The following is a 15,795-nucleotide window of genomic DNA, read 5'->3' as shown; positions in this document are numbered from 1 at the left end:
TAATTTTGAATTGTACCTTTAAAATTGTTTTTCTTTTATGTCTTATAGCTGATAAAAATTACTCTGTAAATCTTGAAGACCTGAAAAGTTCACATAAGAAAAGACATCATTTATCTACTGTAAGTATTTCTTTCTTCTGTGACATTAATTTCTTCAGACTGTTATGGACCTGTTAACCTAGTTTAATGGGTTTTTTCACTCATAATATGACTAGGTTTGTTTGTTTTTTTTTAAGTATCGAAATGTTTGTGTTTATTTTCACTTAAGCTAATAACTAAAAATAGATGCCCCCTTGGCCTTGTAACCACTTTTTGTGATGAAAAAGAATTGTCTTATTTTTCCATTTGGGAGAAAAATGTGGTGCTTTTTCTTCTGCTGGGAAAAGAACCAAGGTAGTTTTGGTAATGGGGCTCTGGCTGTGTCAAAGCGTAGCTAATGGTGGCTGGTGTGCTCTTTTCAGGTAACAGCCAGGGGCTTTGCCCAGTATGAGCTCTTTAAGTCCACAGCCTTGGATGACACACTTGCTGCGTCACAAACTACAATCACTTTGGATATTTCCTGGAGTCCTGTTGATGAGATTCTTCAAATCCCTCCTCTTTCTTCAACTGCAACTCTGGTAGGAGTGAACTGTATTTTGTTTTGAGTTTATTCAGTGTGGATTGACTTTTAACTAGCTTGTTGCTGGTGCCGCATACTTCCAGCCCCAGCCCTGCCTGCTGGATGGTTCTGAGAGGCCCAGCTTACTCCTGAAGTCTCACAGGGGCAGCCGTTGGAGGTTTGGCCAGGTGACCTCATCTGTCAGTTGCCCATGGTGGTGGTTATGTGACTTAAGAATTTTCTAGTGATTAATAAAGTCTCTTTTTTTTAAAAAAGATTTTATTTATTTATTTGACGGAGAGATCACAAGTAGGCAGAGAGAGAGGAGGAAGCAGGCTCCCTGCTGAGCAGAGAGCCTGATTCGGGACTCGATCTTAGGACCCTAAGATCATGACTTGGGCCGAAGGCAGAGGCTTAACCCACTGAGCCACCCAGGCACCCCAATAAAGTCTCTTGAATTGGGACCCAAGTGAAATAATCAAAGTGACTTATCTCTGCTATTCTTAAAAGATTGCAGATATTGGCAAGACATCCAGAACCATTATACTATTAAGGCTTTTCATCTTATATTTACTTTTCTAGGAATCTGTCTGAAGTTAATCAGAATTGGTAGCGAGAATATATGTGCAAAGATATTCCACACCGTGATAATGACTGTGTTTCCAAAATATTAAAAACAAACCCGAATGTTCAATAGGGAAGTGCTTAACATAGATCTCCCTGATGAAATATTATACATTCTTTACATATCATGATTTAAAGTGTCTTTAATGATAAAAATGCTTATTGTTAGGCAAACAAAAGGAAAATATACAAAATTGCATATAGTAGAATCTCAACTATGTTTTTGAAAACTCTGTACACAGAAGCCCGATAGTGTTAATTGTGGCCCCCCCGCCACTTCTTTTAAGGTTTTAGAAAGTGCCTAAAACTGTGACCTCTGGCTAAGACAACACATCGTTGGTTTAGCTAGAAGGAGTCTATTGAACATATTTACTAGGGGTGGTTATTTTGGGTATGTGGTAATGCTGAGTTTGTCATTGGGTCTTAAGATGTATTTATTTACATTTCTCTCTCTTTCTTTTGGAAATTCAGTGGGAAAGGGCAGGAGAGGGTATGAAGAGCAGTCGTTCGACGTAGGCACAATCATGGTATAGAGAGAGGGGTTGGTGGCATGAGTTTAGGTTACTGTCTTGGGATGGACAGGATCTATGGTGTCTCTGGGGAAGATGTTCTAAATGCAGTATTACCCTACTTATTCAGTTCATTAGTGCTTTACGAAATATATTTTTTAATGTGTGGGGAGCTTGAAATGCAAGTAACTGTGACTATTATGCAGAGAAGATGGGATTACTAGTGAAAACTGACTTTGGGAACTTTTTAGAATATTAAAGTGGAATCGGGAGAGCCCAGAGGTCCTTTGAATCATCTTCAGAGAGAACTGAAATTTCTCCTTGTGAGTATCCTTCTGGAATTTGTGACTTGTATTAAATCTTATGTTTTCATAAGAATATTTGCTAATGTCATTGTTACTTAGTTTTTCAAAATTTGTTCCAATTGTTGTGTATTCAGTAGATAATCTTGGCAATTTGGATGATATGATTTTACTGCATGGTGGTTGTCCTTAAAATCACAGGGAGCATTAGTTAAGAGCTACACTTCTTCCGCCTTTTTACTAGAGTGTTCAGTTTTTATTCAGACAGTACGTTCCCCTCTTTATGTGGGTCGGCTGCCAGTTTATCCCAAATGCATGTATAATCTGCTTATTAATAACTGGGATTTTGACTCATGCTAAAGGCTAGCATATGTTTCAAGAATTTTATGTCTCAGTGAGTTTTACTCTATTCTACAAATTGAATCCAGAGGGGTGCCTCATTTTAATGCAGTAGAAATTCAGAATGTCCTTGCCTGGGATAGAGAGCCGTTTACGTTCAGTCATTTGCCCTACTTACTTTTTTTTTTTTTTTAACAGCATTGAGATAAATTACATCCCATAAAATCCACTTGTTTCAAGTACATAATTCAGTGGGTTTTCATATACTTACAGAGTTGTATAACTGTGGTCACATATAATTTCAGAGCATTTTCTTCAGAAGAAACCCCGTACCCATTAGCAGTCACCTCCCAAGCCCCCCAGCCCTGCAGCTGCTGGTCTGCTTTTATAATACTTTGTTCCATTTCATCAGTGAATAGCAGTTCATCACATAGCTATAGCATATCTCATTCATCCACTCGTCGGCTGATGGGTGTTTCTGTTGTTTCTACTTTTTGACTATTACAAATAATGCTGCCGTGAAGAGTCTTGTATAAGTTTTGTGGGACATAACGTTTTCACATCTTTTGGGTGGCGTTCCTGGAGCAGTGTGATAACTGTGTTTCTAAGCTTTGGAGGAGCTGCCAAACTGTAATTGTTTTCTGAAGTGGCTATACGATTTTACATTCCTACCAGCAGTGTGTGTTCCAGTTTCTCCATATCCTTGCCAACACTTGGTATTGTCTTTTTATTATGATTATTATTAATTTTTATTACCATCCTAGTGGGAATGAGGTGGTATTTGATGGTTTTGACTTGCATTTTCTGGATGGCTTACCGACTTGGAGCTTCTTTTCATGTTCTATTAGCTCCAACTTATTTCTTTCTTTAATCTCTTGCCCTACTTCTGCTCCCACTGATCCCCTAACCCTGGCCTGCTTATTGTACCTGGTCCTGTCATGCTGTCCCATTGTGGTAAGTGCGTCTTCCTCTGCCCGGGGTGTCCCTCTTGCACCCTGAGCTCTCTGTGACGTCCTTATCTAGGGTGATTGCACTGGTCCCCCAGAGTGGCTTATGCTGCCTGTGTTTTGTGTTGTGAAAGCTCACTCCTCACACCTCTTGTCAGAGTGTTTATCAAACACAGTGATCTGTTTTCTTCTCTGTCTGCCCTTCTAGACCTGAGAGCCAGGTACTCTGTGCCTATAGCAGCTAGCACAGTACCAAGCATTTCTAATACTTTTACCTCCAATTATTATTTCCCTGTTTGTATAAAATCTGGTATTTTTTTCTCACCTTTCTTTCTGGAAAACTTCTCTTTTAGGACCCTTCCTGTGGGCTTCCATCACACTTCTATCCTCATGTTTCTGCCCTTCTCTCTTCAAACCCTGTCATTCACTGATTTGGCTAATGCCTTTATGAGGGAACTCCAGACTCTTCTTCTTTAAGCTGATACCATTCCCCTTCCTTCCCACTTCCACTGAGTCATTTCCCAGTTGAGTAGAGGGCTGTTGCCTCAAACAATATTTCCAAAATGAAATTTGAGATTTTCTCCAGGCGAGATCCCCTCAGAGAACCCCCACCCCCCATTTCTGTGTGTGGTTCCACTATTCCTTCAGTTTCCCAGGCTAGAAACCCTTCTACTTTAGGTTAGTAGGAACAATTGCTACCACCACACTAACACGGAAGGATTTTTTCTCCTTCTGTGCCCTGGTTCTTGGTCACACCACTTAGAAGAACGAAGAGGTAGACAGAGTGGTGGGCGGCAAAGCAAGGTTTATGGTACAAAGCTCCCAAAAAGGGAGGGGACCTGAGTTTCTCAGTCAAGGGATTTTTACGGGCTTGTTAGCAGGCTGTTAATCTGACTAACCCTCCCTACGCCTGTCATAGGTTCGGGTTATTGTCCCTATCTGTCACAGGCGAAAAGAGTGGAGGGCTCCTTCCAAGGTGGTGTAAAATCCTTTTAAAGGTGGTTTCCTCTTAAGGCAGGGCCCCTTGTCCCTGCCCCTGTCTGCCTTCCAACTATCCCTTCATCAGAACTGCCACAACTAGAAGCTGCCACTCTGTGTCAGGGATGTGGTGCTGGAGGGTTTGGTTATTTTGCTGGAGGCATCAGCAGTTGCTATGTGGAAGACCTGATTCAAATACATGTCTGTCATTCAAACTCATGCCTGTCTGTCTGACTTGAAAGTCCATATTTTGTTAAAACCTCCCTTGTAAATTCACAGAATCTTAGATGTGCCCATGGCCACAATCTCTCCCAAGGTCAGTCCCCTGTATTTTTGTAAATACCTAGGATTGTTTTTCTTTTATTTTTTCCACATCTCCCTTCCTCTCTCCCTCCCTCTCTCTCTAATAAACTGTTCTTTTTTTCCTTTAAGCTTTTTCTCACTGCCCATCTTAGTTAAAGCCCTTATCCCCTGCCTCCTGGACCACTCTAATGGTCATTTATTGTTTCTCAACAGGGACACTATGGGCATTTTAGGCATTACCATTCTTTGTGCTTTGGGACCATTGTACACATTGCAAGATGTTTAGCTTCCTTGGCCCCTACCAAACTAAATACTCAAAGTGCCCTTGAACCCCCTGTCATTGTGTCACCAGAAACTATCTGCACATTTTTCCAAAGACCCCCCCACCCCCTTCAAGGGGTAGAAATTGATATCACCTCTGTTGAGAAACATTGTACTTTCTCTTTTCCTTAGAATCCATCCTGGATATTTCTAACACAAATTCTTAAGTCCTTGATATGCCATGTTCCTGCCAAAATATCGACAACGGCTACTGTCTTTCATATGAAAATAATAAAAAAAAAAAATCTGGAGGTTTTAAGATCTTTCTGGGCCCTCATTTCTCACTGTTCCGTAGGTGTTTTCTCCACCGTGGCTAGACCTCGCCCCACCCTCTCCATCTTGTTCCATGTTCCTTCTCTGCAGCTCCTGCTTCCCACATTTGAGTGCTGCTGATGCTTCACATTGTTCCCCTGGCTGTTCCAGTCTCCCTTTCCTTTGGTATAGATATTAAATGTATAGACATATACATTTAAATTATTTTTATATAAACTTCCATTCGGTTTCACCGAATTTTTTGCTCCCTGATTATTGCACCTGGATTATTGGTCCTTTTTAACCAAAATTACAAGAGTGTCTTCAGGGCAGGCTCATGAGTCTGGAATCCTCGGTAGCACTGATGCACATGGCATCACCCTTAGAACACCGTCTTTGGTACCAGACTGCCGGGTGTGTGTCTTGGCACGTCAGTAATGTGTGACCTTGAGCAAGTTACTTTACCTCCCTTGGCCTCAGTGAAATGGGAATGATGGTAATATCTGCCTGATAGGGTTTTTGTGAGGATTAAATACCATACGGCATATAAAACACTTAGAACTGTTCCTGGCATGTGGTTCATGAAATGTTCAAGAAATGTTATAATGACTAATATTAGTATTAAATATATTCCTACTGATGAAGTTGTTTTTTTTTTTCCTAAAAAAATATTGCATTTCTTTTCTTTTTTAAAAATCTCTCTTAGGTTTTGGCTGATGGTTTGCGGACTGGTGTAACCGAATGGCCTGAGCCTCTGGAAGTAAAATCTGCTGTTGAACTTGTGCAGGAATTTCTGAATGGTCTTTGTTTTTCTAACTCACGCCGTGTATATTGTTGATTTTTCTTTGTTGAGATTTATACTTTCCTAAATTTAAAAATAAGTTGTCTTTCTAGGTTTGGTATTCTTTTTGGTTGGGAAATTTATAAAGCTGTGAGGTCTCTCATGGTCAGAGGGACAGATTTGTTCTGAATTACTAACGGTAGAGGTCTAGGTAATTTTTAAGAATAGTACTGAATTTAAATTTTATATACCACAGCTGTATTTAAGACTGTAGGAAAAGAGGGATGGAACAGAAACCTTTGAGCACCTACCACGTGCCCAATGTTGTGTGTCAGTGACTTTCACTGTATCTCAGTTCATAACTGCCAGTAGAGAGTCAAGTAATTTGCTAAAATCCCTGGTATACTTCTACTGTCCTCATTTACCATTTGAAAACAGGATTAGGATAGAAATTATTTAGAAAGCAGGAAAATAAAATCTAGAGTTAACAAGCTTTTACTACTTTCTAGACTTAAATAAGCTGGATGGATTTACTGATTCTACAAAAAAAGACACAGAGGTAAGCGACTCTTACCAGTTAGAAATGTGCACTGAAATAGCTTTTAAAATTTGGTTGCACTGCTGTCCTTCGTGTCGTATTATTGCAAGTGGATCTGGGATAGCTAAGGCAGCATTTTGAGGGTAGTTTTTTGTTGGTCTTTAATGTCCACACTGGTGATTGTTTTACTTAAGAACTAAGAAATGCTTTCAAAGAGAACTAATGTGTATGTATTATTAATTGATCAATTGCAAAGAAGCAGAAATGACTATGTCACTATGCTATAAGATGGTATTATCATACTAATATTCTGTGAGATGGTTTGTTAATATGCTTTTCTTGGTATAATTAAATTCATCTAAATAGGTTGTCATTTGATGAAACAGGAAAATGGAGACAAATGTCAATTCATTAGGTATTTTTGCATCAAAGGAAAGTCGAATGCTTGCATTTAGGCATCATACTTGTACAACAATATTAGGGGTCCCATTTTTCACTGTCACTTGATTTATATCTCGTCATGAACGAATGAAGGTGTAGAAAATTCATTCCCATCTGTGGATCCCCAATTTTCTCAGGGCAGCATTTGAAAGCTCACTGGCTTTAAACTATTCCTTTTCTTGTTTGATAAACTGAGTCACTCTCTGACACTGCTTTTTCCAGACGGTGAAGCATGACAGTGCTGCGGTTGACCGCTCCATTGAGTGTCTCTTCACAGTACGGGGGGATCTGGATTTTGCCGAGCAGCTGTGGTTCAAAATGAGTGGTAGTACGTGTCTGTCATGATTGTGAAAGAAAATGTTTCCTGCATTTGTTAGGTTTACTTTTAAGTCTTTGAAGATCATACAGGACTAGTGTACTACTAGTCTTCTATGGAAGGCTAGTTCCTGTTTTCTCAAATTCACTCCTAATAATGTATTGGCACGTTCTACTCAAGAATTGTATTAAGAGAAGGCAATTCATAGAGTCTGTTCTTTTCTCCTGCCTTGAGTATAAGACAGAGGTGGCTTTTATGTTACGTTTCAAAACCTCCACCTTAGTGACATTATAATTATTAGAAGAAGGGAAAGCTATTCCTTAATATTGCACTGTGTTACCTTGTGACAGTGAGCTTACTCTCTCTAGAAATGTGTTTAATCTTTCTTTTTGCCTGTATTTTCTTTCCCCTTCCCCCACCCATAAAATATAGATACTTGTCTTCTATTTGTCTTTCCTTAAGATTGATGATATATTTGATCTGCAGTAATACCATGAAAGTAATGTTGCACTGACTTGTTTTCTAAGGCGTGATTTCGTATCAAGATTTGGTGAAGTGCTTCACATTGGTCATCCAGAGTCTCCAACGTGGTGATATCCAGCCGTGGGTAGGTTTAGTAGTGTGTGTGAGAACACTTTTTCAGCAGCATAGCCTGAAGCTTAAGGCATGGGCTTGGGAACAGACTGCCTGAATTTGAATCCAACCCTGTTGCTCTCTTAGCTATGTAAACTTGAGCGGGTTTCTTTACATCCCTGTGCCCCAACATCCTCATCTGTACAGTAGGGATAGGAAAAGTACCTGTTGTTGTAGGGCTAAAAATTTTGTTTTTTGTTGAATAGACCCTTTAAATATGATACAGTGTCCTTTCTCATCTCTTATTATAGTCTTTGGTTTAAAATCTAATTTATCTGATATAAGGATTGCCACTCCAGCTTTTTTTTAATGTCCATTAGTGTGGTAAATGGTTTTCCACCCCCTCACTTTAAATCTGGAGGTGTCTTTGGGTCTAAAATGAGTCTCTTGCAGACAGCATATCGATGGGTCTTATTTTTTTTAATCCAATCTGATACCCTCTATCTTTTGACTGGGACATTTATCTCATTTACATTCAGGGTAACTATTGAAAGATATGACTTTAGTGCCAATGTATTGCCTGTAAGGTGACTGTTCCCGTATATTGTCTCTGTTCCTTTCTGGTCTGTGTTACTTTTAGGCTCTCTCTTTGCTTAGAGGACCCCTTTCAGTATTTCTTATAAGGCTGGTTTGGTGATTGCAATTTTTTTTAGTTTTTGTTTGTCCTGGGAAAAAAAATTTCATTTTAAGATTTGATTTATTTATTTGAGAGAGAGCACAAGCACGGGGGAGTGGCAGAGAGAGAGGGAGAAGCAGGCTCCCTGCCAAGCAGGGAGCCCATTGTGGGGCTCATTCCCAGGACCCTGAGATCATGACCTGAGTTGAAGGCAGACACTTAACCCATTGAGCCACCCAGTGCCCCATTAGTGCTAAATAATTTAATTCATGTAATACAACTAGCACCCAGCTCATAATTAGGTGTTCATTATGTGTAAGATACTAGTACTGTCATTGTTGTTGCTGTGAATGACCATTCTCATATACTACTGATGAGAGCACAAATTGGAATGTTCTTTATGAAGCAACTGGATAATGCATTGAGATCCTCAAAGTGTATCATGCTTGCCCTTTAAATCATTAGTTTTTTTCTTAGGATCCACCCCAAGCTCATACCTAGGAACATATCAATATTTTATGTATTGGAATAGTCACCACAGCCTCATTTATAGTAGCAAAAAGTTATAAATGACCTAAATTCCCCATTAAAGGACTAAGTAAATAATGATCTGGCCACATACTGGCATGTGTGATGGTTGCTAAAATGGTGCCGGCAGGTGATGTGGAGAAATGCTTACAATCTGCAGTAGAAAGAAAGGACTATACATTATTGCATAAAGAAAGTAACTTTTGGAGAGAAAAACCTGGGAATAAATATACCAAAATGTTATAGCAGTCGCCTCTAGTGCTAGGGTTACAAATGAATTTTTCCAACTGCATTCTACATTTCTATACTTTATGGATTTTCCACAATGAACTTGTGCTTTTACAATCAAGAAAAAGCTAAGTTAAGAAAAACTAGGCACCAAAAGATTCCTCATTTCATAGGAATTCTATGAACTAGGGTAGCTGCCAGTTCATAAATGTAAAACTTAGAAACTTTTGTGGGTGAGTGCAAAGATCCACTGCACAGTGAAGGCCTGTGAGCGCTGCCCCTCACTGGGAGGTGGCGACTGTAGACAGTGTGACCTCTGCCGTAGAGGTTTTCTCACGTGACATCTGTGTTTGTGAGATGTTTGCGAGTATATCCCTGCCATGTGAAATGAGTGCAAACAGCACGGAAATCGTTTTTACTGAAACAAGGAAAATGCCAGAGATTATGATGGAGATTAGAGAAAATAGACATCAGTGAGAAAATGTCCAGTATTTCAGGTATCTTTAAAACGAAGTGTTGGGGTGCCTGGGTGGCTTAGACAGTTAAACGTCTGCCTTCAGCTCAGGTCATGACCCCAGGGTCCTGGGATCGAGTCCCACATCAGGCTCCCTGCTCAATGGGGAGCCTGCTTCTTCTGGTTGTGCTCTCTCTCTCGTTGACAAATAAAATCTTAAAAAAAAACAAAAAAAACCACCTTTAAAACGAAGTGTTTAGTATTTGGTACCTGCTTTAGCTCTGTATGTTCACAGCTCTTGATTTGCAGATGATCTAGTTAGTGTGTTAATATTGTAGCCAAGGAGCTCCTTCTGACACAGAGACCAACGAGGGAGGAAGTTGTCCTGAAGTAGCAGGTGTTCTGTGCAGAGGAAGATGTTCAGTGTTGGGAAGGATGCCCAGGAGCACTTAATCAGCTAGGAGAAAAGAAGTCCTACTTACAAAGCGCCAGAGGACCAACCCTGTCTTCTTGGTGGAATTGTATCTGGGGGTTATCAGTTGAACCTCTTCATAGTTGCTTTGGGCTAAAGCAAATCATATAGGAATGACCCTTCAGAAACAGACATGTTTATAACTTGGGGCTTTTTATTCAAACAGTTTATGGTATCAAGAGATTGAAAATGCTTATCATTTTCAGCTTGTAGCTAATGCAGTTTGCTTCTCTTTTGTTTATTGGATTTGTTTGTTTTTACTTATGGATATATATATATATATATATATATATATATTTTTTTTTTTTTTTTTTTTTTTTTAAATTTCTAGCTCCACAGCGGGAGTAACAGTTTACTAAGTAAGCTTATCCATCAGTCTTATCATGGAACCATGGACTCAGTTGCTCTCAGTGGGACTATTCCAGTCAAGATGCTTTTGGAAATTGGTCTGGACAAACTAAAGAAAGATTATATTAGTTTTTTCATAGGTGAGTCCCTTTCCCAGCTCAAAAAATTAAAAAGTACTTCACAGTCTTCAGCCAGAGGCATTCTCAGGTGTTCTCTTTCTACTTGGCCCTGTCAGTTATAGCCCTGGCTTTCAACTTGGTTCACTGTGAAATCAGCACTTCTGTTTTCTGGCACTTAATTTCCTTCTTGATAAAGATAGTTGATTAAGGGGCGCCTGGGTGGCTCAGTGGGTTAAGCCTCTGCCTTCGGCTCAGGTCATGATCCCAGGGTTCTGGGATCGAGCCCCATATCGGGCTCTCTGCTCAGCAGGGAGCCTGCTTCCTCTTCTCTCTGCCTGCCTCTCCACCTACTTGGGATCTCTGTCTGCTAAATAAATAAATAAAATCTTAAAAAAAAAAAAAAGATAGTTGATTAAGGGCGCCTGGGTGGCTCAGTTGGTTAAGCAACTGCCTTTGGCTCAGGTCATGATTCTGGAATACCAGGATCGAATCCCACATCAGGCTCCTTGCTCGGCAGGTAATCTGCTTCTCCCACTGACCTCTCTCCTCTCATGCTTTCTCTCTCTCATGCTCTCTCTTCTCTTTCAAATAAATAAATAAAATCTTAAAAAAAAAAAAGATACTTGATTAAATAGCACTCTAGTTTTTGTTTGCTTGTGTTTTCAATTCAAACATTTTGAGATCCTATAAGGTTGGTGTAGTAAATAAAAAAATCTTTTTGTGGGATGCTGTTTTAATACCCAACACTTGGTTGTTTTTATTAGAGGCAAGCTGTGATGGTTCTAGAATAGTGCTAATATATATTTATGGTGTAACGTGCCATAAAATTTGGCCATTTCTGAGGAACTATTTAGCTTGAGCATCCCTTTTATATATGAACTCTGAAAAATTTTACTTAGGGGGCACCTGCGTGGCTCAGTGGGTTAAGCCTCTGCCTTCGGCTCAGGTCATGATCTCAGGGTCCTGGGATCGAGCCCCACATCAGGCTCTCCACTCAGCGGGAAGCCTGCTTCCTCCTCTCTCTCTGCCTGCCTCTCTGCCTACTTGTGGTGTCTCTCTCTCTCTCTCTGTCAAATAAATAAATAAGTAAATAAATAAAATCTTGAAAAAATTTTTTTGTTTTACTTAGGTTCCTTAGCAACTAATAGACAATACCTGAAGCTTATTTGCATTTATGTGATTTTCTTTCTAGGTCAGGAACTTGCATCTTTGAATCACTTGGTGAGTTATTTTTTTTTATTCTAAAGTTGGTTTTTCTTTTATTCGTTCTACCTATAGCTACTAAATACCTATTCTGTGCCAGCCTCTGTCCTAGGACCTAGGAAACAGATAAGTATAAAAATAAATAAATAACAGATAAAGTACTTTTTATTTTCATGAATACCCCCTAGCAATTTCATTTGCCTGTTTTTATTTTAATATGGTTTGACTCCAAACTTTTGTCACAATAGTCCTTAAACTTGGAGAATCTTCTTGAAGACTTACTGAATTACCAATTCTTGGGCCCTAGTGACTCCATAGGCCTGGGGCTCAAGAATATGTCTTTTTAAACAAGTCCTCTCTTATTTCAAATCATTCTGATGCTTTTTCCTTACTGTATTTGTTTTCTATTATTGCATAACAAATTCCAGTAGTCCCCACCTACCCATGGGGGACTACCATGGATAGTACTAATTCCTATGTATACTGTGTCTTTTCCTATACACACTCACCTATCCTAAAGTTTAGGCACAGTCAGAGATTAACAGCAATGACTAAAAATAGAACAATTATAATAATATAATGTAATAAAAGTTATATGGTGTGGTCTCTGTCTTTCTCAAAATATCTTATTGCACTCACCCATCTTGTGATGTGGGATGATAAAATGCTGATGAGATTGAGTGAGGTGAATGATGTAGGTGTTATGACCTAGTGTTAGACCACTATTGACCTTTCAGGAGGACTGAACCGTGGAAAGTGAAACCTTGGATAAGGGGGTATTCCTGGAGTACAAACTGAGAAGTGTAAATGAACAAAGATGTATTAGATCAGAGTTTCCTGGGGTTGGACACTGGGTACATTTTAGCTGGATCTTCTGCTTAGAGTTTCACAAGGCTGAAATCAAGGTGTCAGCCATCTCCTTGACTAGGGAAAAATATTCTTCTAAATTTTCTCATTTGTTGTTGGCAGAAGTCATTTCCTTGTGGTCTGATAACGAAGGTTCCCATTTTCTTGCTAGCTGTTGACCCAGAGCCAGTCTCAGGTCTTAGAGGTTGCTCATGGGTCCTTGCCATGTGGCCTTCTCTACAACATGGTGGGCAGTTTGTTTCTTCAGAGCCAACAGGAGAGCATCTCTAATGTGTCACCTTCTCTTAAAAGGCTCACCTCATTAGGTAGATCATGGTATGACCAGGTGATAATCTCCCTTTAGATTAATTCCAAGTCAGTCATTTAGTAGCCTTATCATGGATGTAACATCCCATCATAGTCATAAGTTCTGGCCTCACTGAAGGGGAAGGGATTATATAAGATCTGTACTTCAGGCAGTGGGAATCTTGGGGGCCGTCATAGACTTCCACTTTCCATATTTACCATGGAGTACTTCCTTAGGATCTTTTCTCAAAAATAGGATGAGGTCTGAGCATTTTATGATGCTTGACATATATTGCCAAGTTTTTTTTTTTTTTTAAAACTCGTTGTACCAGTTTGCCCATAATAGCTGAGTGGAAGCTTATCAACACACTTGACTAATCTCTTGGTACTGTTACCTATTTTTAGAGGTGGACAGTTGTGTCCACCTGGCAAGGGTATTGAAGTTAAGAATTATCTTGTGGAGTTGCCAGTCACTCCATCTGGAGAGTTAGGAGGGTGGTATTAGTTACCTACTCAGGCCTCCTTGGTAGGGCAGTTCTCGGATTTGATTTGACCAAAGAATGTAACGGTTTGCTGGGAACATTCTCAGTAATGACTTCACTTATGGTTTAGTCTAGAGAATAATATTGAAAGGTGGCACATTCTCTGGCTGCCTCCAGTTTTTTTCCCTAAATCAAGCATAGTTAAGGTCTAGCAAGCATAGCAATCTTTGTAAAGATTGTTCTCATTCTTTAACTTCTTATTTTGCTTGTACTGTTTTTTATTCCAGGAATATTTCATTACTCCTTCAGTAGATATACAAGAACAGGTGTATCGTGTTCAAAAACTCCACCATATTCTAGAAATATTAGTCAGTTGCATGCTTTTCATTAAGCCCCAACATGAGCTCCTCTTTGCTTTAACACAGTAAGTATTGCTCTCTTGGTCCTGTCACATACACATGAATTCTCTTGTGAAATAGCTGGAGCCAAAATGTGTGCAGTTTTTATTATCAGTTTGGCTAGACTCTGTACAGCCTGTCTCCACAGCAGAATGTTTCTCAGTCCTGGTCGGAGGAAGGGAAAGGCTCTGGATTCAGAAGGACTCGGGTTCAACACTTGGCCTAGCACTTTCTGCCTTCCTGGGGAAGTTTCCTCTTGTTGCATCTTGTTTTCTCATCTAGAAACAGGAACTAATAACCTTATGTGTTTGTTCTTGGGGTTAAATGATGGCATGTGTATAAGAACGCAGCACCTAATAGGTGCTTCATGACTACTTCCTTCTCTTTTCTTTCTGTCCTTATACATTGCAGCCAAACTAAGCATTGCTAGATCTCCATACAGTACTTGAGTGGAACCAACTGTTATTACCAGACCTCTGTCAATAGCACTGCTGTAATTTTAGAGGTTCCACTGATGAGTTTGACTAGAAACAGCTTGGAATGATCCTCTTACGTGGGTTGCTGGCGTCTTACGTGTATTTGAAGCCTCAGATTGGAAATGAGTGAACCATCTGGTGGAAGGGCTGGCTTTTTCCCTGGGCCTTTCCTGAAATCAGAATTTGTCTCAGTTGTACGGGGAAAAGTTTGAAATTGTTGTTTACAGACTCTAAAAGATTTATTGTCATTAAAGATGAAGAGTGTAAATGAGTTAACTCTTTAATTCTCTAGAGTTTGAAAACTGGAGGCTATAACATTGTCTCTCTTTTGCTTCTTTTTGCTTTTCTTTCTCTGATACCTCTTTCTTCCCCACTCATGCCTTTACTTTGGCTCAACTTGAATATATTTTACATTGTGAGAAATATGTCTTCTTTTGACTTAAAAATTTTTTAAAAAATTGAATGAGATTTGCTTTCAGAATCAAAAACAACCCAACTTTTGTGTCAGGGAGGGGGCATTTTTTGTTTACTTTTGTAGCCCTGAAATTATTCTTTTGTTATTGTTTTGGTTAGTGGTCCTGGATGAAATGTTTCCCTTAAGAGCTTTAGATTATCAGAAAGCCTTTATCTCCAAGGGGCATTTTTTCCCCCAAAAGATGTCCTTTTTTGGGTTTGTTTTTGTTTGTTTGTTTTAGGTCCTGCGTAAAATACTACAAACAAAATCCTCTTGATGAACAACACATTTTTCAGCTACCAGTCAGACCAACTGCTGTAAAAAGCTTATATCAAAGGTCAGCAATTTAATAATTAAATCATACTTTAAGGTGGGGGTCAGTGTGGGTGGCCGTCTGCCTTCTGCTCAGGTTGTGATCTCGGGGTGCTGGGATCAAGCCCTGTGTCTGGCTCCCCACTCAGTGTGGAGTTTGCTGCTTTCTTTCCCTCTTCTTCTGCCCCTCCCCCTACTTGTGCATGCTCACTCTCTTTCTCTCTCTTTCTCTCAAATAAATAAATAAACTCTTAAAAAAAAGTTACACTCTAAGCCTGGCTATAATTCTTGGTCAATTTCTGTGTCCTTTCCCTGGGGAATCTTATGACCAAGAGCTGCTTCACCTCCAAAACCTTAATCCCTTCTCTCCTGCTTTTTGACTATCATCTGATAGGAGTTCCCCGTCTTTCTTCTCCCAGTCCTTTCTTTTGTCTTTTCTCTTCCTTCCTGTGGGCCTCTAGTCTTCATTTTTCTCTCAATCTGTAATTCCTTCACAGTATGGGGCAGAAAATGTAGCCAGAAGGGAAATGACAGATTGGGAAGGAAGTGATCAGGGTATTGATGACAAAGTCAAGGGTATGGCTGTGGGAGTGAGAGGATTTGGGACTGAGGAGGTATGGGGACCATGATGCTAAAGTGACAGACTGGCCATCCACATAGACTCTGAGGTTG

At 39.7% G+C, this 15,795-nt stretch overlaps 1 protein-coding gene across 3 annotated transcripts in view; it reads left to right on the top strand.

Moving 5' to 3' along the window:
* Positions 1–15,795, top strand: part of ZWILCH (zwilch kinetochore protein) — a 37,326-nt gene that overhangs the window by 14,115 nt on the left and 7,416 nt on the right. For 2 of the 3 annotated variants that reach the window (XM_032864635.1, XM_032864637.1), the window contains exons 6-16: positions 49–119; positions 461–616; positions 1,982–2,053; positions 5,879–5,972; positions 6,463–6,512; positions 7,155–7,260; positions 7,776–7,855; positions 10,511–10,667; positions 11,839–11,867; positions 13,771–13,907; positions 15,053–15,148. In XM_032864635.1, coding sequence (XP_032720526.1) covers positions 49–119; positions 461–616; positions 1,982–2,053; positions 5,879–5,972; positions 6,463–6,512; positions 7,155–7,260; positions 7,776–7,855; positions 10,511–10,667; positions 11,839–11,867; positions 13,771–13,907; positions 15,053–15,148 — 1,048 coding nt within the window. The remainder of the gene's footprint in view (positions 1–48; positions 120–460; positions 617–1,981; positions 2,054–5,878; positions 5,973–6,462; positions 6,513–7,154; positions 7,261–7,775; positions 7,856–10,510; positions 10,668–11,838; positions 11,868–13,770; positions 13,908–15,052; positions 15,149–15,795) is intronic. The other variant, XM_032864636.1, reaches the window with a different exon arrangement.

The sequence above is a fragment of the Lontra canadensis genome, unplaced genomic scaffold (genome assembly GCF_010015895.1).
Source record: "Lontra canadensis isolate GAN:19392208 unplaced genomic scaffold, GSC_riverotter_1.0 scaffold28, whole genome shotgun sequence".
Classification (NCBI taxonomy): domain Eukaryota; kingdom Metazoa; phylum Chordata; class Mammalia; order Carnivora; family Mustelidae; genus Lontra; species Lontra canadensis.
This window is presented reverse-complemented; position numbering and strand designations above follow the sequence as displayed.